Consider the following 26,512-nt stretch of genomic DNA (forward strand, 5'->3'; position numbering starts at 1 on the left):
ATTTTATTACCCTAAAACTTAAAGTATAATAATACTAAAATTAAAAAAAATCAAATGAATTATTTTGTTCTGTACCTTCTTCAACTGTTTCTATGTTTTACTTACTGTAGGCCTAAATTAGATGTTTTAATGTGGCCTAGAGGAAAAACAGGCCAGGGGGAAAAACATAACATGAAATTATTACAGAAGGCTCTGGTAATATAGAACTGTGTTGCAAAAGAATACAGTGCAGCATGTGTAAATATATTTTAAAAATTTGTAATTCTGGTATTTTCCAACTGGATCTTCCGCTCTTAAAACTGGGAAATACATCTCAAGAGTGCTAAAGAATTTGGATTATTTTTGCATTGAGTATTTTCATGGAACCAAGAAACATTTTTAGATGATTTTACTGTGTAACTTCTATAAATAGTGTGGGTATAAAATATCTCTACACTGCACAATTAATCCAAGACTAGCGTTTCATTAATAGAGAAGAAAAATACACTTTAAGTACTGTAAACACGGCTCAAAAAAACAAATCCATATCCAATTTTTACGATTTACTTTGAAAAAAGCTCTTTCTTTCCTAGTCGAAGCTGAACTTTATCATAAAATCTGACTTGCCTTTGGCTCTCTCAAAGCTTAAGGTGGATTTTATGTTCAAGTCTGACAGATACAATGGCCTCTGCTTCTAAAACATTTCATTATTTCTCGTGTGTTCTGGTTTCAGATTTTCTAGCTTATCTCACTGGCTGTGTTTTGCGAATTTCCTATTCGTGATGACCTCGAATCTTCTGGGCACGTATAAATCTGGGGATGTACAAATCTGTTCATTTTAATTCAAGTTCCTATTAATGCAAAATAAAATATGCAGTTGTTAAACCTTTACCGTCTAACATCTATTTAAAGAACTCACCTTCCCAAGGGCCCAACCGCCACAGTCAAGTTCCCTCCGAGGGTTAGATTTCCGCCTTTTGCAAAAGCTTCTACAGCACGGTCATAATTCAGAATTATCACCAAGTCTGATACCTAAAGTGTAGAAACTCATTGATTTAAAAATCGTTAAGACTAAATATCATTTAAAATTCATCTTGACTAACACTCAACTACACCATATGCATCGTAGCAAAACATCAAGAGACAGGAAAGAATGTGAGACAAGAGCCATATTTTTATTTTGAGCTGATGAATTATGAAGCCAATATTGCCACAGGTAATTACCACAAACCTCAGCGAGCATTTACTGTGCACCACGTGTATACTATGAGGTTTACCTGCATCATGTCCTTTAATCTTCCACACAACCTGGTCATGTAGGTGGTGATCCTAAGGTTTAGTGGGGTTAGGTAAACTGTCAGTGCTAACAAGTCAAACAAAGGTTGTTGGAAGGGATCCAACATGCTCTCTGATCTCATCAGATTAAACACTCCGTAAAAGCCAAGCCCGAAGAGCACAGCACCAGGGACGACGGGGCTGAAGGTCCTGAGAGACTTTCTACACTCTCCTTCTGGCCAGCGGTGTGCTCCTTACTGGAAGCTGAACCTGGGCCACTTCACTGTAGGTCACAGAAGCTCAACATATCAGAAAGCAAAGTAGTTTCCATTAGGACTGTCTATTTCCATGACTTAATTTTTCTTTTTTTTTTTTCTTGAGAAAGAGTTTCACTATTGTTGCCTAGGCTAGAGTGCAGTGGCGTGATCTGAGCTCACTGCAACCTCTGCCTCCTGGGTTCAGGTGATTCTCCTGTCTCAGCCTCCTGAGTAGCTGGTATTACAGGCGTCCACCACCACACTCGGCTAATTTTTTGTATTTTTAGTAGAGATGGGGTTTCGCCATGTTGGCCAGGCTAGTCTTGAACTCCTGACCTCAGGTGATCCACCTGCCTCGGCCTCCCAAAGTGCTGGATTACAGGCATGAGCCACTGAGCCCAGCTGTCTTAATTTTTCTCTAAATAAAAGAAGAAACTACAACGAGATCCAACTGAATGCTCAAGGCAAGTCAACACAGTGAAAGTATTTGTTTCTCAAATTCATCACTGCAGTGTGGAAGCCCAAAGTTAGAACTGAAAAATAACATGACCCATCAAATGAGAGGCAGCATGGGCCAGGGGAGGCAGCATGGGCCAGGGCACCCCTGGGTGTGGAGAACCAACGTCCATCCCAGCTCCACTTCTCAAGAGCTGTGGACTTTGGGGTCTTTTAACCAGTCTTTGTGTCTCTGACCATTCTGTGTTTAAAATTTGCTTACTAGGACCTATAACTCATGGAACTACTGTGAGAATCAGGTATAGGCGTCAAGTGTACCTGGGAAGTTGAAACAGTGCTGGCATGGGGCTAAGAATTTGGGCTCAAAATTAAAAATAGGTGGGAACTCCACTACTCCCTTTTGCATGCTGTGCGACCTTGGGCAAATCACTGAGCTGCTGAAAGCTGCAATTTCCTTCTCTGGAAAATGGGTGTAATAATAGTGGCACACATTCAAGGCTGTTTAGGGATGAATTGAAATCAGTTCAATAAAACATGCAAAGGTCAAGCAGACTCGTGTTTAAAATATGCCTTCATTATACAGTTATTCACATTTTTAATCAAATCAGTGCTCTCAAGTCAACATTTTCACATGAGTGACAGAAAAATCCTGTTATAACCAAATGAGATTATACTTGAAAGGCCCTAAGAGAGTTCCTGATACAAGTATGTTCTTAATAATGTTCAATTTGAATCATTTTATGAAATAAAATACACTTCAGATCTGTAGGGCAAACTAAATCTACCAGATAGCTGCCCCACACAAGATGCTTCAGCTTGACGCTTGCCAACTGTTCATTTTATTTTACATATAGACAATTTCTGAGGATTATGGTGCTGAATGGCAGATAATTATTTAGCTTTTCTTACGCAAAGTTAAGCATTTTCACCAGTGATTGTATAACCTGTATCTTATATGTATTTTTAGATAACAAATTTGCCTTGCGTAACGCTTGCCACATACACACTCGGAAAATACAAATTTCTACCCATGACCTTGTAGCTACACTGGTTCTTATGTTCCACTTCTGCTTGGTACCTCGTGGTACAGTTAAGTAAGGCCAAGCTACAAGAGGCAGCTGAAGGAAAAAAAAATCTTTTGATTTTTTTTGGTCTGATCTCTCTTTAGTTCTTTTGAAATAAGAATAAGAGAATATTGTGTTTTTTGGTGACACTATCAATTAGCCCGAGAACCAGGTCAAAAGCTCTGCAGACAGCTTGGCGAGCCTGTGAGCAGCAATGGCCCTCAGTTTATTTCCACAGCTTAGAAGAAGGAGCAAGACAGATTTCCTGCAGGAATCTGGAGGAGCTGAACAGCACATTGGGACAGCACTCTCAGAAAACCCTGTAAGCATTTGATAAGACTTCTTTAGAAGTCTGCATTAAAACTCAACTATATAACAGTCTGATCGAAGAAATAAGACTTGTGTTTTATTTATAAGATCAGTAGGGTGACTATGGTTCACAATAATCTATTAACTATTTCAACATAGCTAGAAGAGAACTTGAATGCTTCCAGCCTAAAGAAATGGCAAATATTTAAGGTGACAGATATCCCAATCACACTGATTTGATCTTTACAACCCGTATGCATGTATTAAATTATTACAAGTACCAGGAAAATACGTAGTCCACTATAAATCAAAAAATAAAATTAAAAAATAAAACTTAGTAACTCAGATGCGAGTGTTTCAATTAAATAAATTCTTAAATATAAGAATGTGAAAAACCACAGTTGCCATGCAGGGGAAGCTGCGGGAGAGAAATGTCCCACTTCTCTGCGACTGAATTTCCTGAAAGCAGCTCCTGAGAGGGTGCCACCCCATGTCCCTCTCGTGTGGTCAGCCTGCTTCACACCCACACAGCTGAGTCCCGGGCTGTCGTCCTGTCAGAGCTTTACCCCCTTTTGGATGACTGACTGCTGTCAGCCTTTAAGCCCCACATCTGGACAACCCGCTAAGAAAGCTGGGCTCCCTCCTCCGCCCTGCCGTTCTCTCACGCCACTCTTGGGCTGGCCTTGGAGCCTGCCCCCACCTCCCCAAAAGCCTCACTACATGGGGAATAAACCTTTTCCTCCCTCCGTGTGTGTGTGTGTGTGTGTGTGTGTGTGTGTGTGTGTGTGTGTGTGGTGTGTGTGTGTGTGTGTGTGTGTGTGTGTGTGTGTGTGTGTGTGTGCGGCATGGCCAGTCTCAATATGCAAACCAAGCTTAAGTGGAGGGTCCTTCCAGCAACACCCTCCATTCCTCAGACCAACAGATCTTTTCCTTACATCTCGCTCTTAGGGGGCTTAGAAACTGGACTCTGATCCCTAACAATAATTTATCCTCAACTTAAACCCAAATACCTTCCTCTTCAGTAAAGTGAAAGGGCCCATCTAAATTCTCCCTGGAAAAAGCAGTCATTTTTGTTTTTTCAAATTCCAGTCTTGAGTAAAAGCCAGACTGCTCTGGCTTGATGACCCAGTGTGAGCTCTGGCTCTGGAAACACAGCAAAGGACTGTACACGTCCAAAGCCAAGCCAGCAGCAGGACTTTCTGAGCTTTGCGCTTTGCTACAACTGTCATCCAAAAAGAAACCGTTAGTGGTATTCAAAGCAAATGTAGCATTGTCTTTCCTCAGACCACTTTCACATCTTCACTTCTCACAATCTCAACTCTCTTTACTAATCTCTCTCTCTTTACCACAAAAACTTCCCCCTCCCCCAAATTAATCCCTAACCCAGATACAGGTATTCAGTCACTAATTTAGACAATTATTCAGTACCTCTGATGTCCCAAGAACCAGGGAACTCTCCACGCTGCAGCATCTGGGAGTCTAAAGGTTGAGATCATCAAACATAAATTAACCCCATGCCGGCCTTCTGGCTAAGCTTAGGGTCACTTACACTTATGCCCCTAGAAGAATGAGTCTGACATTCACTCTCCAGTGAAACCACGGCACAATGCAATAAGCTATCCAGGGGCAGCCTCAGACAGCAGTGGCTGTTAAGCAGCATCCTTTGCACAACTAGACCTTGTTAGTTAAGAGAACTGAACTTAAGAACAGGGCATTAATGAACACACAATTAAGACTGCAATCTTTTTCCACCAGGATTCTCTAAGAGAATTAAGCACGAATGTCCTAAGGCATCCATTGCAACTAATAGGTTAGCATCTCCCCAGATATTCTAGAATAATAGTACAAATAATTAAGAAGGTGGTACTCCAATCCCTTTCTGTGTTTGGAAGGTCAGATGAAGAACCTGGAGCAAATGTAACATTTTTGCAGCATTGGATACACCATGTGGAAGGTACGGGAGATGTCTGGAGGAAAACTGAGACTGACCCAGGCACAAAACAATGCACCACAACTTTAGCCCAGAACAGGAAAGCTTTGTTGCCAGTCACAAATATCAGAAGGGAAAGGGGGTACTTAAAGACCACTTTATTCAACTTAAAAATTTTTTATTTTACAGATTTGATTCAGGAAGATTAAGTACTTTGTTCAATGTTCTATAACTAACAATTACAATTGAATCTCCATCCCACTGTAGAATGTATCTACAAATCAGAATGCCACTGCAATGGTGCATAAAGAGGCCACAGACCCTCTCCACAGCAAAATAACCATAACTGGTAAAAATTATTTTAAAAAGTAACACTTCTGGAAATTGTCCTAAGGGCATATGGCAAGTGAAGAAAATGAAGACACATTGATTCAATGAACATTGTTAAATATCGGTAAGGCAGAGAGAGTTGGTGACATTTGAGCTGCAACCTGTGCCCCACTGCAGGTCAGCCTGATGGAAGCTCCTCTTGGGGAAGGGGGTTTGCAAGAACACAGACTTCCTTCCCCCAGCCCCTGCTCAGGGCTGCAGTATCTCCACAGCAGAGGCTTTTGCCAGCATCTCTCTTCCCACAGCTCCTTGTACAGAAGCTGCATTCCAGGCAAGAGCAGCTGAGAGGTCTGGAGCTTCCTTCCTCCACCCAGAACCCATGTGTAAGTGGAGGCTCCAGCCTAGCACGACAGTCCAGGAGCACCAGGGCCCCACTCACTCTTGCCCCAGTTCACCTGTGGGGCAAAAGCTCCACCCTGACAGAGGCAAGCCAAGCTACTACCCCGCCCAAGGCTGCAGGGATGTCACTCCAAGAGAAGGGAGCCACTGCCCCAGCCTCCAGCTCTGGTGCAACGGCACAGAGATCTTGGGCAGAGAGAGAGACAGGCTGCAAGAGCAGAGAGCTCCAAAGCTCTCCCCAAGGGAAGTGAAAGTTTTTGGAACAGAGAGTGGGGAAGTTCAAAGGTGCTGTCAAAAATGATGCTTTTGGTGATAAACAGGTAAGATGAGGTATTTAGCTCCATGACAGCAACAAGCTAAACCATGGGTGATCTAGAAAATTATCAGGGAGAACCAGGGACAGAGACAGCTAAGAAGAGCCCTCCTGAAATAGAAATGAGCCTCAAAGACTACCAGTGCACAGGAGCACATTTTAAGTGGATCAAACTGTGGAGCAATTATGTCCCCAGGGCATTGTTGGAAACAATGGAGCAATCAGCAGGCAATTAGTGGAGGCTAACAACAGCGTGAAATACCAATGGAGACAAACAGCTTAACAGACAGGTCAGGGACAGGGATAGTCAGAACCTGTCATCTCAGGAAAACTATATGCATGCCCATAGACAACACTGGAGGCTTCACAGTAGTGGGGCACAGAATTCATTCAAACAGTCCAGCCGTATCTCTGCACAAACAGCAAGCAAACAATAAGAGGCTCCTAGGGGGAGAGGTTGAGCATCCAGAGTTGATATTAAAATTTCTGATTCTCAACCAAAAATAATAAGACAAACAAAGAAGCGGGAGAGTGTGATCCATACATAGAAAAAAAAATTAAAAAAAGAAGCAGATGAGAATGACTGCTGTTCAGACGGTCCAGCTATCAGATTTAGCAGACAAAGACTTTAAAACAGCTGTCATAAATATGTTCAAAGAATTAAAGAAAACTATGGTGAAGAAGTAGGAAAATGTACAATGAGAATATCTTATCGAATAGAAAATATTGATAAAAACATAAAATTATGTAAAAGAACCAAATGGAAATTCTGGAGGTAAAAAGTACATTAAGCAACATGAACAATTTACTAGAGAAGTTTAACGGTAGATCTGAGCACGCAAAACAAAGAACTGGTAAATTTGAATAATAGAAAGTCTTAAAAACTAAGAGAAAGAGAATGAAGAAAAATTGACAGAAACACAAGAAACCTGGGACACCATTAGGTGCACCAACATATGTGTGATATAAGTACTAGAAGGCAAGGAAAAAGACAAAGAAGCAGAAAATTTTCTCAAAGAAATAATGGCTGAAAATTCTCAATCTGATGAAAAACATGAACTTACACTCAAGAAGCTCAACAAATTCTGAGTAGAATAAATGTAAAAAGATACACTCCAGATAGATAATTGTAAAAAATCTTAAAATGCAAGAGAAAATCTTGAAAAGAGCAAGAGAAAAATGACTCATCACATAAAAGGAACCCCAATTAGAATAACAGATAGATTTCTCTTCAAAAACAGTAGACTTCAGAAAACAGTAGGATGACAAAATGCTGAAAGAAAGAACTGGTCAACTTAGAATCTTATAATCAGCAAAAGTATATTTCAAAAATGAAGGGGATATAAAGACATTCCCAGATTAAAATTTTTTTTTAAGTTGAGAGAATTTATTGCTAGTAGAACCACTTTAAAAGAAATATTATAAATTCTAAACGAAGTCCTTCAGGCTGAAAGCAAGTGACTCTAGACAGTAATTTAAATCCACACTTTAAAAAATCACCAGTAAAGATAATTATCTAACTATAAATAATAGTATAAATGCATAGTTCTTCTCTTTTCTCTTACTTGGTTTCAAAATAAATTTTTTCTATATGTTAAGTCTGTAACATATAGAAATATTATATACTAGACAATAACCATACAAAAGAGTCAGGTGCGAGCAAAGTTATCTTGAAGTAGGGAAATGACACCAGATGGTAACTTGAATGAACAGAAACAATGGAATAGAACCAAAAATGGTAAATAAAAAAGGTTAATATAGCAAGTTCAATGAGTAAATACTTGCTCTCAATTATTCTCTGAGTTTCTCTAAAAGACATAAAATTATATAAATTATTAACTATAATCATGAATTGCTGAGTGTGTATCAGATATAGATTTAATATGTATAACAGTAATAGCGCAAAAAAGGAGAAAAAAGACTAGAACCCTATGAGAGTTAGAAATAGTTAAGACATATTGTAAGCTCTGGAACAACCATTAAGAAAATGACTCAAAAATACAGTTAAAAAATCATAAAAGGAATCAAAATGCCATAGTACAAAATGTTCACTTAATTGAAAACAGTAAAGTAGAAACAGAGGGACAAAAAAGGCATGAGATATAGAAAAAAGTGAAATGGCTAATATAAATCCAATCAATAATCTATTAAATGTGAAGGAATTAAACCAAATAAAAAGGCAGAGATTATTAGCATGGATAAAACAACAACAACAACCACAACAACAACATCCAATTATATGCTCATAGGAGACATGCTTCAGATTCAAAGTTACCATTAGATTGACAGTAAAAGGGTGGAAACAGATGTGTCATGCAGATGGCAACCTAAGAAAGCTGGAGTGGCAATATTTATATCAGAAGAAATGGACCCTAAAACAACAAAAAATGTAATTAGGAATAAACAGGGACATATTATAATGACAAAATGGTCAATCAACCAAAAAGATATAACAATTATAAACATAGTAATATACATGTATTTATATAAGCACATAATATCGGAGACCCAAATACATGAATCAAAAACTGACAATCTAGAAGGAAGACATAGACAATTTAACAAAAATAGCTCGATGTGTCAATAACCCACTTTTTTTTTTTTTTTTTTTTTTTTTGAGACGGAGTCTCGCTCTGTCACCCAGGCTGGAGTGCAGTGGCGCAATCTCGGCTCACTGCAAGCTCCGCCTCCCGGGTTCACGCCATTCTCCTGCCTCTCCGAGTAGCTGGGACTACAGGCGCCCGCCACCGCGCCCGGCTAATTTTTTGTATTTTTTTTTTTTAAGTAGAGACGGGGTTTCACCGTGGTCTCGATCTCCTGACCTCGTGATCCGCCCGCCTCGGCCTCCCAAAGTGCTGGGATTACAAGCGTGAGCCACCGCGAACGGCCAATAACCCACTTTTAATGATGAAGAGAACAATTAGTCATAAGATTATCAAGGATATGGAACAACTAAACAACCATGTAAACCAACTAGACCCAATGGACTCCTGGAGAACACTTTACCCAATAATGCAGAACACACGTTCTTCTCCAGCACACATGGAACATTGTACAGGACAAGAGTCTATATGTGAGGCCATAAAAGAAGCCTTAACCCATTTAAAAGGACTGAAATTATACAAAATATTTTCTTTGACCCCAATGGAATGAAATTTGAAATCAAGGACAATAAATTTGGGAAATTTACAAATATGTGGACATTAAGCAACACACTCCTAAATAACAAATGGGTCAAAGAAGAAATCACATGAGAAATTAGATAATATTTTGAGATTAAGGAAAATGAAGACACAACATACCCACACTCATGGAAGGCAGCCAGGGCAATGCCTAGAGGGAATATGTATCTATAAATGTGTCTATTAAAAAAAAAACAGACCTTGAGTCAGTAACCTGAACTACCTATCAATATGGATGAAGAAGAGTTTAACTAAACTTTAGGCAACAGCCTTGCTTGGACCTTTCCCCTTCTTTACACTGCTTCCCTTATACCTTAAGTTTCTTCCCCCGAAGAACATTTGCTCAGTATATCACATGCACTTGAACTGGTATCAGGCTCCGCTTCTAGTGAACCCAGTCTGACAACCACACACTAGCTGTGTGATCTTAGGTAAGACACTAATGTCTCTGTATATTGAAAATAACGTGTGCTTTGCCTACCTTGTATAGTGCCCTAAAAACAATGGCTTGTTATGCAGATGAATGTTACAGTGAGGTGGGCCTTACTTTACCACCCAAGCACTTGTGAAACCAAGAACAAGTAACTTTCCTGAACCTTCCTTTTTTCCCTATTGAGGGATGTGCAGACAAGACAGACTATAGGGAACTCTGTCTTTCGAATAACATGCTGCCTGGATGTGGGAGCAGACGCTTCCCAATCTGCCCCTCTCTGGCTGCCTCCTACTGGAGAATTCCCCTGGCTTGGTTATTTTATGGATAAAATGAGAGCGATGACAACCACCTTCCACGGCTATGAAAATGATTCCATAATAGCATGTGTACAGGTTTTGTAAAAAAAAAAAAAAAAAAAAAAAAAATGGCCGGGCGCGGTGGCTCACGCCTATAATCCCAGCACTTTGGGAGGCTGAGGCAGGCGGATCACGAGGTCAGGAGATCGAGACTATCCTGGTTAACACAGTGAAACCCCATCTCTACTAAAATACAAAAAATTAGCCGAGCATGGTGGCGGGCGCCTGTAGTCCCAGCTGCTTAGGAGGCTGAGGCAGGAGAATCACTTGAACCCAGGAAGTGGAGGTTGCAGTGAGCTGAGATGGCTCCACTGCACTCCAGCCTGGGCGACAGAGCAAGACTCTGCCTCAAAATAAAGAAAAGAAAAGAAAAGAAAGAAAGAAAGAAAGAAAGAAAGAAAGAAAGAAAGAAAGAAAGAGAGAGAGGAAGGAAGGCAGGCAGGCAGGCAGGCAGGCAGATAGTTAAATTATTCAACAAATATTGGATAGTACTAACCGATTACGTGTGTGCCGTCTACGTGCTTGAAAGGAAAACCCTGTGTGGTTACAGGCCCTGTCATTGTCCCATTTTACAGAAAAGGAAGCATTCATGGGTGTCTCATCAGTCTCTGTGGACGTAGGTGTGAAGTTTGGGAAAGTCTCTGCCTTTCCAGTACTCACAGTCCACTTGAGGGCTGGTCCTTACTATCTGTGGCTGCTAGGACATGGTAGGAGCAAGTTCCAAGAGAAGCCAGGCCCAAAGGGGATGCTCAGCTCAGCCGGTGACCTGAGTCAGAAGTGCCCTCAGAGGGTGGTCCCTTCAGGAAGGACGTGTCCACCCTCCAGCGCCCCCATGGTCTCGGTGGGCACCAGATCTGCTGTGATGAGAACAGCCTGAGGGAGCCACTCTGGATACCCCATGCTCCCGTTCTGACTCCCTCCCTCATTCAGACAGCAGGCGCGAGTGCTGTTAGGATGCAGGCTCAGACAGAATCTGAGAGTGCTTCATGGAGAGCAAACAGTGCTTTCTGTTAACATCGAAAAATAGCCGACTGCTGTGACATCACTGCACGCTCACAGTTACACGCAGAGACTTATCTGTGGGGCTCTGAGAAGCAAAGTCAGATCATAGTTAAGAAGTTTAAAACTCATGTCTCCAATCCCTAGGAGATGCTTCTTAACTCTGTTTGAAATTGACATTTAAAAGTTTATAGTTATGTTATTTAAATGAAATTCCATAGTTAATTTCCATACTGTCATGAAGACAGGCTTTGCAATAAAAAGTTTCTGTAAATGGCAAGCCTAAATAAGCTGCAAAGATGAAGAAGATATTAACAATAAAATTATATTTTGTGTTATTTCAAGTGCTTTTACTGTATAAATCCATATTTAATCACCAATATAAGCCCAGAGACTCATATAAGGCTATTTTTAACTGTGTTTTGCAAATGTAGAAGCTAAGGTATGGAGAAGAAAAGCTACTTCCTAACATCACAGAGTGGAGGCACCCGGGTCAGAATTGGAGCCAGAATGGTCTGATCCAGTCTTCTCTCTTATAGCTCACCATTATCTCGTATTGTCTTTTAAAAAATAATACTGTGTATCAGTCTAAGGCCCGGCACGGTGGCTCACGCCTGTAATCCCAGCACTTTAGGAGGCCGAGGTGGGCGGACCACCTGAGGTCAGGAGTTTGACACCAGCCTGACCAACATGGTAAAACCCCATCTCTACTAAAAATACAAAATTAGCTGGGTGTGGTGGTGCGCTCCTGTAGTCCCAGCTACTTGGGAGGCTGAGGCAGGAGAATCGCTTGAAACTGGGAGGTGGAGGTTGCAGTGAGCTGAGTTCGCGCCATTGCACTCCAGCCTGGGCAACAAGAGCGAAACTCCATCTCAAAAAGAAAAAAGAAGAAAGAAAAAGAAAAAAGAAAAAAAATACTACGTATCAGTATATAAAATGCTTATTTAAAGTCTCTCTATTTCATGTACTGGATGAAGGGACTACATTTTCCTTGCACTTGGTTTTCAGGGCTACTAATGTGCCCTATGGCTAAAAGTCCAAAATTTTCAAAGAATTACCATGGAAACTCTCAATTTTTGGTCCCTAATATATTGAAATTTAATACAGACGTCATTTCTGAGTCTCTCATCATTTTTGAAATAAATGCTCAAAGCATGCCCCAGCCTCACAAGGAGCCAGAGGGTTGTGGGAAGAACAGGTTGTGACTTAGCACATTTTAGCAGCATGATCTATTGAGAGAAAAAGGCCCTTCTACAAGGAGGGCCAGGGGACTGGGTGGAGGTGGGGAAAGGGGAAGAGAGGGGAGGGAGGGAAGGGAGGAAGAAGGGGAGGGAAGCCACAATCCCTGATGAAAATGCACTTTCCACCAGAGGGCGATATTTTTGAAAGCTTTGATTTGGTTGCATACGGTACAAAAATGCAGTCATGATAAGCAAAACTAAAATATGTTCCTTTCATACCACAGATTTATACAGCAGTGAGTAAGAAAGATTGAATAAAGATGAAAAAAGAGTTAGAAATACTTCCTCCTAATAAGGATGAGGGAATTTAAAACTATGTCAACAGGGCAAATCTACAAAGGATAGCTTAGGAAGAAATGGACTGAAATTTGAGAAGAAAATGAGTTGAGCATACCAGGAGATTCAATTTCCAGTCCCTTGCAAAACGACAGACTGAAGATGAGCATCAGCCCTAAGACGATCCCTGTGTAGGAGACCTCTGTGAGTGTGCACGTCTGCCTGACAGATGCCAGAATCCCAGGAGCAACATTATAAACTGAAATAACGTGAAGTTCTTCTTTACTTAAAGAATTTGGAGGGATTTGAATATCATATGTTACAAAACTGAATTTTGTCACAAATGATGATGCACTGCCCACGTGATTTCAATGCCCACTGAAGGAGAACAGTGGCTATGCCATGAGCAGTCCATAAACTGCCAATGACAGCTGGCCAGGTGTTGGGATATGCCTGTTATACAAATGTGCATGAGACAGAAGCAGATAAAATGGCGAAGGAAAGAAATCCTACTCCTAATGAAAGAAAAGGAAAGAAAATGGGAACCATCAGATAGCTTTAGTTAGACACTCATCAAGAAAATAGAGGAAACAATTTTTCCTAGGTGCCAATGGTAACAATAAGAACAGTAGGAAACCTCTCAGTTTTCACAGGTTGCATCTTAGGTGTCTTCAGAGGATATGGCAGTTGTATGGAAATGCACAAGCTACTTACCTCAATTCCTATTTCAAATCCCCCACCAAGGCCAGCTATCCCAATGGCTGAGGGTGCAGACCATTCTAATAAAAAAAACAAACGAACGTTATCCTAACATTAAAACACCCTCGACATGTAAACATAGGAAGGAAAAATGCTAAAATCTAAAGAGTGCTTCTATTTAAAGTAATGAGACTTGGTATTTTCCCCATTTTAAAGTGATCTTCAAAAAGAATATGTAATTTTTAAAAAGTTAAAAATACTTGAAAAGTATTAGATATTCATTATGAGTCTCATAGCCTCACAAGCCCATGTCCTCTAATCTTTCTCTAACAACAAGCATAAGACCAAACTATTGGTTCCCTAACCATTAGCCATACAGAGCACTTGGTAACTTCAACTGTCAATGTTTTTATAAAACAACTTAGCTGTAGCTCTAGTTTTCAGCTAGAATTTTGTCATAGATTTAAGAGATCAGAAAGATTCAAGAGAGTTTATTATCTAATGGTAACATAGTAATTGTTTCCATTGTAAATTTCTGAGGGCAAAAACTGTTTTAACACCTCTCGTGCTTAAGCAGAAGAAATAGGCTACAAATTCAAGGTTATTAAAATTCTAACAAGATAAATCACATTTAGAAACTAAGTACAGTAATTCCATTTGCCATGATACGGCACATTTTAGGATTACTATATGCTTATTTTTCTTGATATAGAAACAGTCATGTTAAACAAGTCTAGAAAAATGTATTTTCAATTTGGTGGGGGGATGGTCTGGCCAAAGCACTTTTTGAAAATGGTTGCTACCATGCATGCTAGATAACAGAATATTGCTGGAATATATCCAGAACTATCCTACTCAGGCTTAGAGAAGTTTGGCTTACAGAAATTAGTGTCTGATAATTTTTCGTTCCCTATGTTAGGAACTGTCCCTGTGTTAAGACGGCTGGTCTTGGCCGGGATCCTGGGGAACACGTTGTGCCTTATTTGGACAGTTTTTAAATTACTCTCAGCAGAGTCAGCAGCTGCAGCTCAGGAAGAAGGGAGAGAAATGCAGGTTTTGAAACCAGTAGGAAGGTTCGCTGGGGCTCTGAGAGGAGCCCAGGGCTTGGTATTGACTGTCCCTTCCCTTGGTGAGCAAGTCACCCCGTCAATGGAGCAGTTGCAGATCTGAGACAGGCAGGGACTTTCTCATAGACTTTGAGCCCCATCTGACAGTGGGCCCCCTTGGAATGTGCCTCTATTTTGTTTGGTTTTACTGCTGAGAAGTCTGCCCATGGAAATTTGGATAATGCTTGAGAAAAAGAGAATTGTTTTCTTCCCATTTTCAAAGCCACACTACTGAGCTATGAAAACTGATCCACATAATAAGGAAGAGGTTTGTGTTGACTGTGGGGATACCTTGGTAAGAAATGGTGAATCTGCTGACTGCTATTTCAAGGCCATATACTTCACAAATGCATATATTGTACATTTATTGTCTGTAAGTGTCCCATGCTCTCTCAAAATAAAGTTATGCTAAAAAACTGCTACTAATAGAAAAATGCGTTCACTGAACAGCAAATGTTAAATTGGTATAAAAAACATTTTAGTTAGTTTTGACACACCTATGTCTATTTTAAATATTACTATAAATGTTAGTACTTGGGATTCATGAAAAATATTTTGATTTCATCTCTAAAGAATCAAGTAGTAGATTTCATCCCAGAAAGTAAAACTCAATGATACTGCTCTTGATATGATTCTGCCTTGGGGAAAACTGTTCAAATGCCACAGTTTTTATGATCTACCACAGAAACAAAGAAATTCACACATGGCCCCCTTATTTTCATATCAATTTCCATAAAACAAAAGAAAGCAGCTACACCATGAAGTTGAGGAATAAGAATTCATATTAAACAAAAGAAATGCACATACTGCCATGTTTCAATATTTGCTCCATGGAAGAATTACAAAATTCATGCAAAACAAAGTTATATCTACCTGTCGTGTCTTGTCTAATATTTTGAGGACAGAGAGAGACAGAAAGACTGGTTCCTGTGGCTTGTTCACTGACACCAAACTGCACGTTCAGTCGAGTAGCCCTTATTACATAAGTTTTAGTTGATATGCAGGGAACCCGTCCTACTCGCTATGCAATGTGTTCACATGAAAACAGACAGAACAAAGAATGAAGATTCTCTACTCCAGTGAACAGACGCCAACTTACTTCCATCTGGAAGGCGCGCCACTACAATCCCGCTGCCTCCTCTGGCAGTCACCAGGAACCCGGCTTTGATCACAGACAGAATTGCAAGGCCTTTAGCCTTCGCAATTACGTGAGCTGTTAACATGGAAAACAATGGGAAGGTAAGCATTTTGATCTATGTGCCAGGATAGAAGAGCAAGTGTTAAACAGAGTCAGTGTACACAGAGGTTATCTCTAGGAATTGGGGGCACACAGGAGCAATGAACAAAAGTCAGTCACTCAACAGATGGGCACAAGGCCTCTCTATTCCCATGCATGTTTTTTGTGTTCGCCAACATCATAAATATCCTCACATCCTGTAACTGACCAAATAAATTAGATATTTGAAAGAGATTTTATTGCTATCTATTAGCAGGGCAAATATTTTGGCAATTTCAATTAATTTAGGATATAGTACACAACATAAAAGATAAAAGTTACATTTTCAAAGAAATTAAGATCCATATAGTATTAAGGAGAAACTTTAAAAATTACGAAAAGGCAGCATGAATTAGAACTTTGATCTTAAAGCCACGTAGCTAAATTAACCTTGTATTAATATAAAAATTTGGATTCAAAAACAGACAAATTAAGTAATTTTTCAATGTTAAAACATTTTTAACTTTATAAAATGATCTGCTATAGCATTTGAGTACCACTTAACTATTAGTACACTGATAATATAATTTCATTTAAAAATATTGGTTTATTCACATTTCAGAGATGTTCATTACATAAAATGAGGGTTATTAGTATATGTATCCACTGAATATAGTGCCACACAATTCTGTGAATTTACGACACAATAACACCTCATTCAAACTAACGAGGGAAGCCTAACATATAACTTTAAGGTAGTTTCACTTATTATTTTTATCAAATATTCTGCCAAGGAAGTGAAGTCAGACATGGGGCTCTAGTACACAGAGCAAAAGCTTTGCAGATGCCCCAAGAGAACACTAAAATTCTCATGTAATTATGCCACCATTTCAAAGTTTAAATTAAGAACAAACTCTTGGAAATAATTCATCCAACACCATGAAGTTTGCATGCAGAACATTTGTGGAGCTGTTCTTAATAAGAAAGCTACAGAAAATAAGGTTGCATCCTGGATGGCTGTCTACTAAGTGTACTTTATTTTTGTATTTTAAAAGGTTATAATTATATTGTAACAAGATTGAAAGCTGTATTATATGTTGTGCAGGGTTATTTTTACAGCCACCTGTTGGCAGAATGTCTTCCTCACATTCTGTTCTTGATGCTTCTAGAGTTGCTATTGCCCCTATTGGGAATATTAGATATTAACAAAAGCACATTTTAAAATGGACATATTCCACATGTCAATTATATTTTTACAGATTTCCACTCAAATTCAGGGACACTAAAATATTAATAATCCCTGAATAATCTGCCAATTAGCTTTTGATTTATAACATAGAATATACCGATTATAGATTTAATTGCTAAATTAAGTTTCACTTACTTCTTAGAATCCTAACATTAGAGGAGGCCAAACACACCACTGGGAAGGTTTCGAGATCTAGATGTCTTGTTTAAATGTTTTGCAGATGCAACTGTTCATCCTATGAAATAGCATCTTTGTTTTAATGTAAACATAATGCCCCCCACCAGACTCCCAGGAGAAGTGGGCCTGGATCTCTGTTGGCTGTGGAACTTCCGTCGTTGCCACACCCATGCCTTGGGGCAATCTCTTATTTAGACTAACATGCAAACAGAATTTCTTTTTCTGAGCTTCACCCACTGAGAGGGGCTCCTTCAGAATACTGATACTGAAAATCTAGTTTTTCTTGTTGAGTCTTCTTTAGGCTCTAAAGCAGCGCTTCTGAAACTAGTGTGTGTGTGCACCTCACTGGGACCTTGGGAGGAATGCAGACTGATTTGTGACATGTGAGCAGATTTCTCACAAGCTCCCAGGGGATGCCAAGCTGCAGATTCAGGCCACACCTGGAGTAGTAAGGCTCTACAAAGCACTGTTTCCTCAAGACAGGAGAAGTCACCGGACCAATGCAACAATAATTAATATCATGATTAAGATTATTAAAACAACAACAAATTTTTAAAACATTATTTAAAGTTCTATTAAATAACTTTAGATATCTGGCTTAGAAAAATTAAATTTATCTCTTTAATGCAGGACCCAGAGCCATGCACTCTGATTAGCTAAGAGGGAGGCTGGTCTGTAACATTGTCCAGGCTAATTGGCATGAGACAAGTATGCTGTGAACACCCTTTGGAAATAACTAGAAGTGGTGATGACAGATAGTAGTTTTCAAAGGCTCCCCTCTGGACTGATCTTAGGTGTCACTGACTACTTAAGAATTACATGAGAAACATGTTTAAAACATGCATTCCTGGACACACTGCACTAAAAGTCTAAGTCAGCAGGTTTGGAGTGAGGTTTAAGAAGCTGTGCTTTTATGGTCTAGGGGATACTGATGCACATCTGTGTTGGGAATTACTGATTAATGTCTTAAACCGCTAGAGAATGTAAATGTCTTATGTGGAAGGAGGAAACACAAAATTAAAATTTATGTATGAGATTAGCTGGTGAGTTTGCGAGGTTAGCTTGCAGAGTTCTTAGCACGCGATGCAAAGGACAGGCGAGGCTGCAGAGAGCTCAAGTGGAGCAGGAACATGTGGTGTTTAGGGCGCTGGCCCCCCGGGATGGGAGGCAGGAGGAAAAGCCTATGCAAAAGGGAGAGACAGGGAGGGAAGGGGCCCTGACGGTTTGCCTGGTCTGCAGCTGGCCCTGCCCAGACCCCTTCCACCTAGAAGTAGCAAGGCCTTATGAGGACTGTTTTCTCATGATGGGAGAAGTGGCAGGAATGCAACAATTATTAATATCATTATTTTATCATTATTAAGATTATTCTATCAACAACAAATTTTTAAAACAGAGCTCAGAGTCATGTGCTGTGATTAATTAAGAGGGAGGTTGGTCTGTAACATTGCCAAAGTGAATTGGCATTTGGATCTCCTTTGCATGAAACAAGTTATGCTGTGAACACCCTTTGGAAATAACCAGAAGTTGTAATGAACAGGTAGTGGTTTCCAAAGCATCCCTGGATCAGCCATGAGAAAAAAGGTGGCGGAACAAAAGGTGGTGGAACCATTTGTTGGCATTGATGGAGGCTTCTGCCTGAAATGGAGTGTCGAACAATGCAAAAAACAACTTAGAAAAAAACATTTAGAGACGAACAGCACTCATCCTATTTACCTACCAGGAATGATCTTATCAGGTCCACTTCTGGAAGTTATTTCTGTGAATTCTCTTAATATTTTGGCAGCCTTTTTTGCTTCTGATTTCAAATTGGAAGGTATAGGGTTATTCACTGAAAGATAAAAAAAGATATTTTAATGAAAAATTCTGCTAAATAGCAGTGAGAAATTTATTATTATTTCATTCTCCTCATATACAATTGTCAGAGGTGTTCGAACCAGAGAGACTCCATCTTGAATAGGAGCTGGGTGAAATAAGGGTGAGACCTACCGGGCTGCATTCCCAGGAGGTTAGGCATTCCAAGTCACAGGATGAGACAGGAGGTCCGCACACGATACAGGTCATGAAGACCTTGCTGATAAAACTGCATGCAGTAAAGGAGCCGGCCAAATCCACCAAAACCAAGATGGCAATGAACGTGACCTCTGGTCATCTTCACTGCTCATTATACTAACTCTAATGCGTTAGCTGCCAAAAGACACTCCCACCAGCGCCATGACAGTTTACAAATGCCATGGCAACATCAGGAAGTTACACTATATGGTCTAAAAAGGGGAGGAACTCTCAGTTCCGGGAACTGCCCACCCCTTTTCCAGAAAACTCACGAATAATCCACTCCTTGTTTAGCATATAATTGAAAAATAACTAAGTATCCTCAGTCGAGCAGCCCATGCCACTGCTCCACCTATTGAGTAGCCCTTCTTTATTCCTTTACTTTCTTAATAAACTCGCTTTCACTTTATGGACTTGCCCTGAGTTCTTTCTAGCACCAGGTCCAAGAACCCTCTCTTGGGGTCTGGATTGGGACTCTTTTTGGTAACACAATGAAGCATTAACACAGCATAGGCTATCAAAGGAAATGAACTGGAAATCCTCATTGACAGTATCATCTCTATTTCTCCTAATAAATCAAATCCATGCTGAGAGTGGGAAACTCTAAACTCTCAGAATCTCAGAAATTATAAAATCCTTGGGCTCCAAAGGATGTTAAACAAAACCTGGCCAAACCTCTCTGTTATGTATCTTCTTCCTGCAATTAACAGACTTCAATACTAATTTAAGAATTTAAAATTTAAAAATATATTTTGTAACTATAATATATAGTATAAAATTTAATATATTTTGTTGTTCTTGTCAAAAATGTTAGAACTGGCTGCCTGTAGACTTTCCTATGAGTAAAACTCTAGGAGACTTGGGAATTGAGTCTACAAGTAATGCCGGCCTGCATTTCTACGGCACTTTACGTTTACGGGGTCACCTGGACATTTATACACTCATCAGAGGGCTTGTCATAACAAAGCTCACATAATTCTCCCAGCTCTGAAGTATATCAGAGAAGATGGACTATTCTGTCACCAGACGAGGGACAAAATTAAGTGTGCATGATGCATGTGTGTAGCTCTTTACTCCTTTTAAAAACAAGTGGCATCACAGCATTAGTGTATTTTGGCATGTTGCATTTTTTAATCAATGTTATCTCAGAATAGTTAAAATACTGCCTCTCAGTGTAAGCTTTTCAAATCAACTTCATGAGATACAATTTACAAAATGAAGTCTACCTGTTACAGGTATAGCTCAGTGCGCATGGAAAGAGGTAGAGACCACTCCTGACCACACCATCCATGCCCTCTGCAGTGGTCACTCCTATATGCAGCCCCTGCCTCAGGTTAGTGCTAATCTGATTTCTGTCACTGAGTATGAATTTTGTCTGTGCCAGAACTTCATATAGTCATCAGTGTGTGTTCTTTTCTGTCTAGCTTATCTTACTCACCATGAAATTACTGAGACTCACTCGCATTGCTGCATAGATCAGAAACTCTTTTTTGACTGCCAGCTGGTATTCTAGTGTGTGGACATAGCACAATTTGTCCTTCCAGTCACTGTTGATAGACAATTGGGTTGTTTCCAGCTTTTGGCTATTACAAATAAAACTGCTATAAATATTCCTTTGTAAGCCTTTTGTAAAAAAATGTTTTATGGCTGGGCACGGTGGCTCACGCCTGTAATCCCAGCACTTTGGGAGGCCGAGGCGGGGTGATCACCTGGAGTCAGGAGTTCGAGACCAGCCTAGCTAACATGGTGAAACCCCATTTCTACTAAAAATACAAAAAATTAGCTGGACGTGGTGACGAGTGCCTGTAATCCCAGCTACTCGGGAGCCTGAAGCAGGAGAATCACTTGAACCTGGAAGGTGGAGGTTGCAGTGAGCCAAGATGGCGCCATTGCACTCCAGCTTGGGCAGCAAGAACGAAACTCCATCTCAAAAAGAAAAAATGTTTTATTTCTCTTGGGTAATTACCTAGGATAGGAATTGCCAGTTCATGTGGTAAATGTGTATTTAACAATGTAAGGAGCCACCTAAGAGTTCTCTGAAGTGATTATACATTTTAGGCTTCCACCAGAAACTTTCATAAGAGTTCTGGTTATTCCATATCCTCACCAACACTTGCAATGTTCAGTTTTTAAAATTTTAGTTATTTTAGTGGGTACATAGTGGCCTTTCATTGTGGACTTAATTTTCATTTCTCAGATGACTAACGATGTTGAACACTTTTTCCTATTTCTGTATCTTGTAAAGTGTGTTTAAATCTTTTGTCCACGTCCTTTAACCACTTTTTAAAGGAGTTGTTTTTTTGCTTGTTAATTTGTTTAAATTTCTTATAGATTCTGGATATTAGGCCTTTGTTGGATGTATAGCTTACAAATATTTTCTTCTATTCTGTAGGTTGCTTTCTCTGTTGATAGTTTCTTTTGCTGTTCAGAAGCTCTTTAGTTTAAGTAGGTCCCATTTGTCAATGTTTTTGTTGTAATTGCTTTTGGCATCTTTATCATAAAACCTTTGCCAGGGATTATGTCCACAATGGAATTTCCTAGGTTATCTTCCAGAGTTTTTATAGCTTTAGGTTTACATTGTTAAAGCAGGCTAAATGTGACCTGAGAAGAACTCCATACTTCAATATTTGAGTCCTTGTAGATGAACTGCCACCTAACTTAATATGTAGACAAGATTGAGAACTTAACTTAGGAGTATGCATCTGTAACAATACCTCAGTCTTGGCCAATCCCAGCAGCCATACTTCAACCACTCATACACTGCTGAGTGTTCAAATAAGGAAAATGATGAGCTGTAACCAACCCAGTTGTTTCTGCACTTCATTTCTGATTTCTGTACGTCACTTCCCCTTCAAGTCTATAAATTTGTTCTGACCACGAGGCATCCCTGGAGTCTCTCTGAATCTGCTGTGATTCTGGGGGCTGCCTGACTTGCAAATCATTCATTGCTCAATTAAACTCCTTAAAATTTAATTTGGCTGAAGTTTTTAACATTCAAGTCTTTAATCCATCTTGAATTGATTTTTTGCATATGGTATAAGGAAGGGGTCCTGTTTCAGTCTTCTTCGTATGGCTGGCCACGTATTCCAGCACCATTTATTGGAGTCCTTTCCCCATTGCTTATTTTTGTTGACTTTGTCAAAAATCAGATGATTGCAGGTGTGTAGCATGAATTCTGGGCTCTCGATTCTGTTCATTGTTCTATGTGTCTGTTTTTGTACCATTACTGTGCTGTTTTCATTACTGTAGCTTTGTAGTATAGTTTGAAGTCAAGTAGCATGATGCCTCCAGCTGTTCTTTTTGCTTAGGATTGCCTTGCTATTTGGGCTCTTTCTTGGTTCCATATGAATTTTAAAATAGTTTTGTTTTCTAATTCTGTGAAGAATGGTATTAGTAGTATAATATGAATAGTATTGAATCTATAAATTGCTCTAGGCAGTATGGCAATTTTAATAATATTGATTCTTCCTATCCTTGAGCAAGGAATGTTTTTCCATGTTTGTGTCATCTCTGATTTCTTTCAGCAGTGCTTTGTAATTCTTGTTGTAGAGATCTTTCACCTCCTTGGTTAGCTGTATTAGGTATTTTATTCTTTTTGTGTAAAATAGGTGTTTTAAATTGTATAATCTGCCATTTCTAGATCTGTTTTTGACTGATTCTTCTTCCAGCTATGGGCTATGTTTTCCTGTTTTAACTCCTTTCTAGTAAAACAGCATTGTAGATATTACCATGTTGAGTGCCTAGATTTCATTGCTTCCCTTAAAAGTGTTGACACTTGTGTTAGCAGGCAGTGAGTTACTTGTAGATCAGCTTGATCATTTGTTGGCTTGTTGTTGTGTTCTGTTTGTGTGTCTAGAGTAGCCTTTAGAACTATTTTACCCATCAAGGTGTGTCCCTTCTGGGCTGTCTCCTGGATGCCCTAGTTGTTTAATAAGCTGTCTCCATTGTGGCTGTTTGGAATGGCTGTCTCCAGCCTGATGCAAGCACTGTGAATAGTTCACCCTCAAAGCTTCATGGCAGTTGTTCTTGCCCTGCTTTGCAAATTTCACTCTACACAGCTAGCACTTAATATTCAGCAGAAGGCTCGGGGGATCCCTTTGCAGATTTCTGGAGCTCTTTCTCTCAGCCGTCCCTCATTGCTAGTAACACGCTCTGCAAATTCCAGTTAACCTCAGCCTCTTCAGACTCGATTTCTGCCTCTTCTTTTCAGCAGGAGCCTGGGCTCTGGGTGCCCCCTCCTTGTCCTGCAGTTTAGGAAGTGCTCCAGGCAGAAAACGGTCACTAATGGAGTTCACCTCCTGTTCTCCTTATCTTGTGGATCTCACACATGTCCAACATGTGCAAACAGTACTCTACACACAGCTGCCCAGTTTCCTAGCTGTTTACCATGAATGTGAGTAACAGGAGCTATTTCGCTGCCATGGCCAGTAGCTCTCAGTGCATTTTCCATTTGTTCTTTTATGATGAGCAATGCTGACTACATTTCTCTCTATCAAAGGTTTCTCATGCACCTTGTTATTTACAGGGGGTTTCTGTTTCTTACTAATTTATACATTAAAAAATTAATATTTTTTTGGAATATGAGTTAAAAACATTGACTCTGTTACTTGTCTTTTGAATTTGCTTTTTTTTCTGTTTTTTTCTTAATGAAATCAAATCTGTCTTCTATCTTACAAGGGTCTTTTAACAAAACACAGTAATTTTCAAGTTCAAATGGGAAAATAAGCAAGAAGAGCTAGGAAAAAATACGTAATAGGAGAACAATGAGAGCCCAGCCTTGACAGAACCTGTGACACATTACAAAATCTCAATAATTAATACATAATAGCAGATGTAAATATAGGAGAAAAATCAATTTACAAAGAAGAAAACTCAGAAATTAACCCCAATATATTTACAAATTTAGTATATAATAAAAATGACACCTCAATTCTATGTTGAAATGATGTATTGCATACTAGATAATGTTCATTTGGGAAGAAAAGCAAAAATTCATTCATAGCTTTGTGTTACAGAAAGATAAACTCCAAATTCATTGAAGATTTAGAATGTCAAATATCAAATTATAAAAGAACCAGGAATTATAGAATTTTTTTTCAATTTCATAGTGGAAAAGACCCAAGTATGGCAACAAAATTTCTTTATTTTTACATGATCAGCAATTATTTGTACAACGTACAAGTACATTGTAAAATACAGGAAAAAGTACAGATATGCAAATATGAAGGATAAAAAGCATCTATAACATTAATACTCACCAATACTACTGTCTGCATTTTGATGTATGCTTCAATTGATTCCTATTGCTAAACATGTAGACTGATTCCAATTTTAGCTTTTATAGCCATTACTGTCAGGTGGTAATTATCTTGGGAGAGATGCTCTAGATGCTCAATACATTTTAATTACATTTATACATATATCTAGATGCTGGATACATTTGAATTAGTTCACTGGAGTGGAAACTTGTTCTTTCTGCTGCTGAATATTTCATCTACTTTATTTCAGAGGCAGCACAACTTGTCTGCTTCCATTGATGCTGCAGCCATAGTATCTGGAGTGGATTGAGTGACCCAAGGCTGCTGTATCACGACAACATTCCTTTTTGTGCCACAGCAGGGCTTTATAACCAAAGCTGGTCCAATACCAGCATCTGATGGGGGACTTGTATAGGAGCTGCCAGAAGAACTTTTTCCAAGGCACTTCTGTTTCCACTTGCTGTGGGATTTTTGTCTCCACAAGGGGAGTCTGAGAACAAAGCCTTCGTAGGGGAACCTGGCAGGAGGTGGAGAGAGCACCTGGGCTCTGCAGAGCCAGACTGAAGTCACAAGCAGCTCTGGACTTCTTCGTCAAATGGACCAGCAACATCTTTTTCTGTTAAAGCAATTTAGACTAGATTTTCTGATACATGCAACTGAAGCACTGTAAATAATACATGAATCTTATCTCCTCAGAAGACTTTCTACTTTGAACTCTCTCAACCAAGCAGTATTAGAGCAGTCAAACAAGCAAATTCCTCAGTTGAGTTAATCTTGCAAACATCCTGCTGTAGGGAAAGGTCATGGCCTGATCTGTAAACATGGGAAGAGAGCCATTGGACTTGGGAATCAGATGCAGCCTCGCACGGCTGCAGACCACAAGACTCGTCCTAGACACAGCCTATGTCACTGTGATCCAGCTGTTGACAAGGCTGGTCACAGTGAGGACATCTTCAGTGTGTCAGCTGAACTACAGAAAATGTTACAGATTCTAATCAACTTCTGATAAAATCATGCCTGGTTATAGTCACATGCAGTGAATTTCTCCGTGAGAACAAAAAGAATATGCAAATAAAAATTTAGACATAAGCCTCAAATCCCATCCTCAGCATCAAATGATGACTCACCCATTTTTCCTCTGCTGTACCATAAGGCATATAGAGCATGACTTGATCAGACTGCTGATGTCCCATTCTATCATACTGACGAAGACACAGGTCATTACTAATGAAGCCTCTTAAACCTCACATCATGGTTAGCATCTGCACTCTCATAAACGTCTTAAGTCCCTTGAATCAGGCAAAATCTCTATATTTAAGTTTTTTCCTTAAAAAAGAGCGGCTGCCAAACCTCAAGCTAAGAAACTTTCAGATAAAGTTTTCTTTAAAACAAAAGTTAACGTGTTTAAAATTTTCATAGTAACATATTTTTTTAATTAGAAGGGCTTATAAAATACGGGAAAGACAATTTTTACTTTGGAAACCTCAAAAGCGTAAATCAGCTTAAGATCTGGACATAATTTTAGGTATTGATCATAGGCCTATAAACTCAATGCTAGAGTCACTAGGGGCAAACAGGGACATGAGAATTCTACTCGGAGTAAATTGCCACCTGAGGTGAGAAAGCTGACTACGATTTCCAATCTAGTCATACACGGAGGGTCAGGAATGAAAGCAAGAAGACCCAAGGGCCCCTCTCCACCACTTTCATTACCAGAGTTCAGATTCCCAAACTTTTGCTTCCCTTATATTATTTTCTTCAATGGACTCTAATTATAAAATGAATACTTATAGGAAAGCAAGCTTAGTAAATTTGGTTTTCCAAGTTCTTACTGATTACATATTAATCAAATTACTAAACCTTATACTTTATGTGAAATGGAGGTTAACTCACTAAACTGATAAAATTCCATCTAAGATCAAAGGAACTAGAACGCTGCTAAAGATATATTTAGAATAA

General features: G+C 39.5%; 1 protein-coding gene across 7 annotated transcripts in view; it reads right to left on the reverse strand.

Moving 5' to 3' along the window:
* Positions 1-26,512, reverse strand: part of SH3YL1 (SH3 and SYLF domain containing 1) — a 44,096-nt gene that overhangs the window by 15,160 nt on the left and 2,424 nt on the right. For 6 of the 7 annotated variants that reach the window (XM_058426378.1, XM_058426379.1, XM_058426381.1 and 3 more), the window contains 4 exons: positions 18,964-19,074; positions 15,704-15,817; positions 13,514-13,578; positions 899-1,011 (listed from right to left, as the gene is read on the reverse strand). In XM_058426378.1, the coding sequence (XP_058282361.1) occupies positions 899-1,011; positions 13,514-13,578; positions 15,704-15,817; positions 18,964-19,074 (403 nt within the window). Of the gene's footprint in view, positions 1-898; positions 1,012-13,513; positions 13,579-15,703; positions 15,818-18,963; positions 19,075-19,232; positions 24,536-26,512 lie in introns of those variants that run through there. The other variant, XM_032172058.2, reaches the window with a different exon arrangement.

This window comes from Hylobates moloch, unplaced genomic scaffold (assembly GCF_009828535.3).
Source record: "Hylobates moloch isolate HMO894 unplaced genomic scaffold, HMol_V3 SCAFFOLD_13, whole genome shotgun sequence".
NCBI lineage: Eukaryota > Metazoa > Chordata > Mammalia > Primates > Hylobatidae > Hylobates > Hylobates moloch.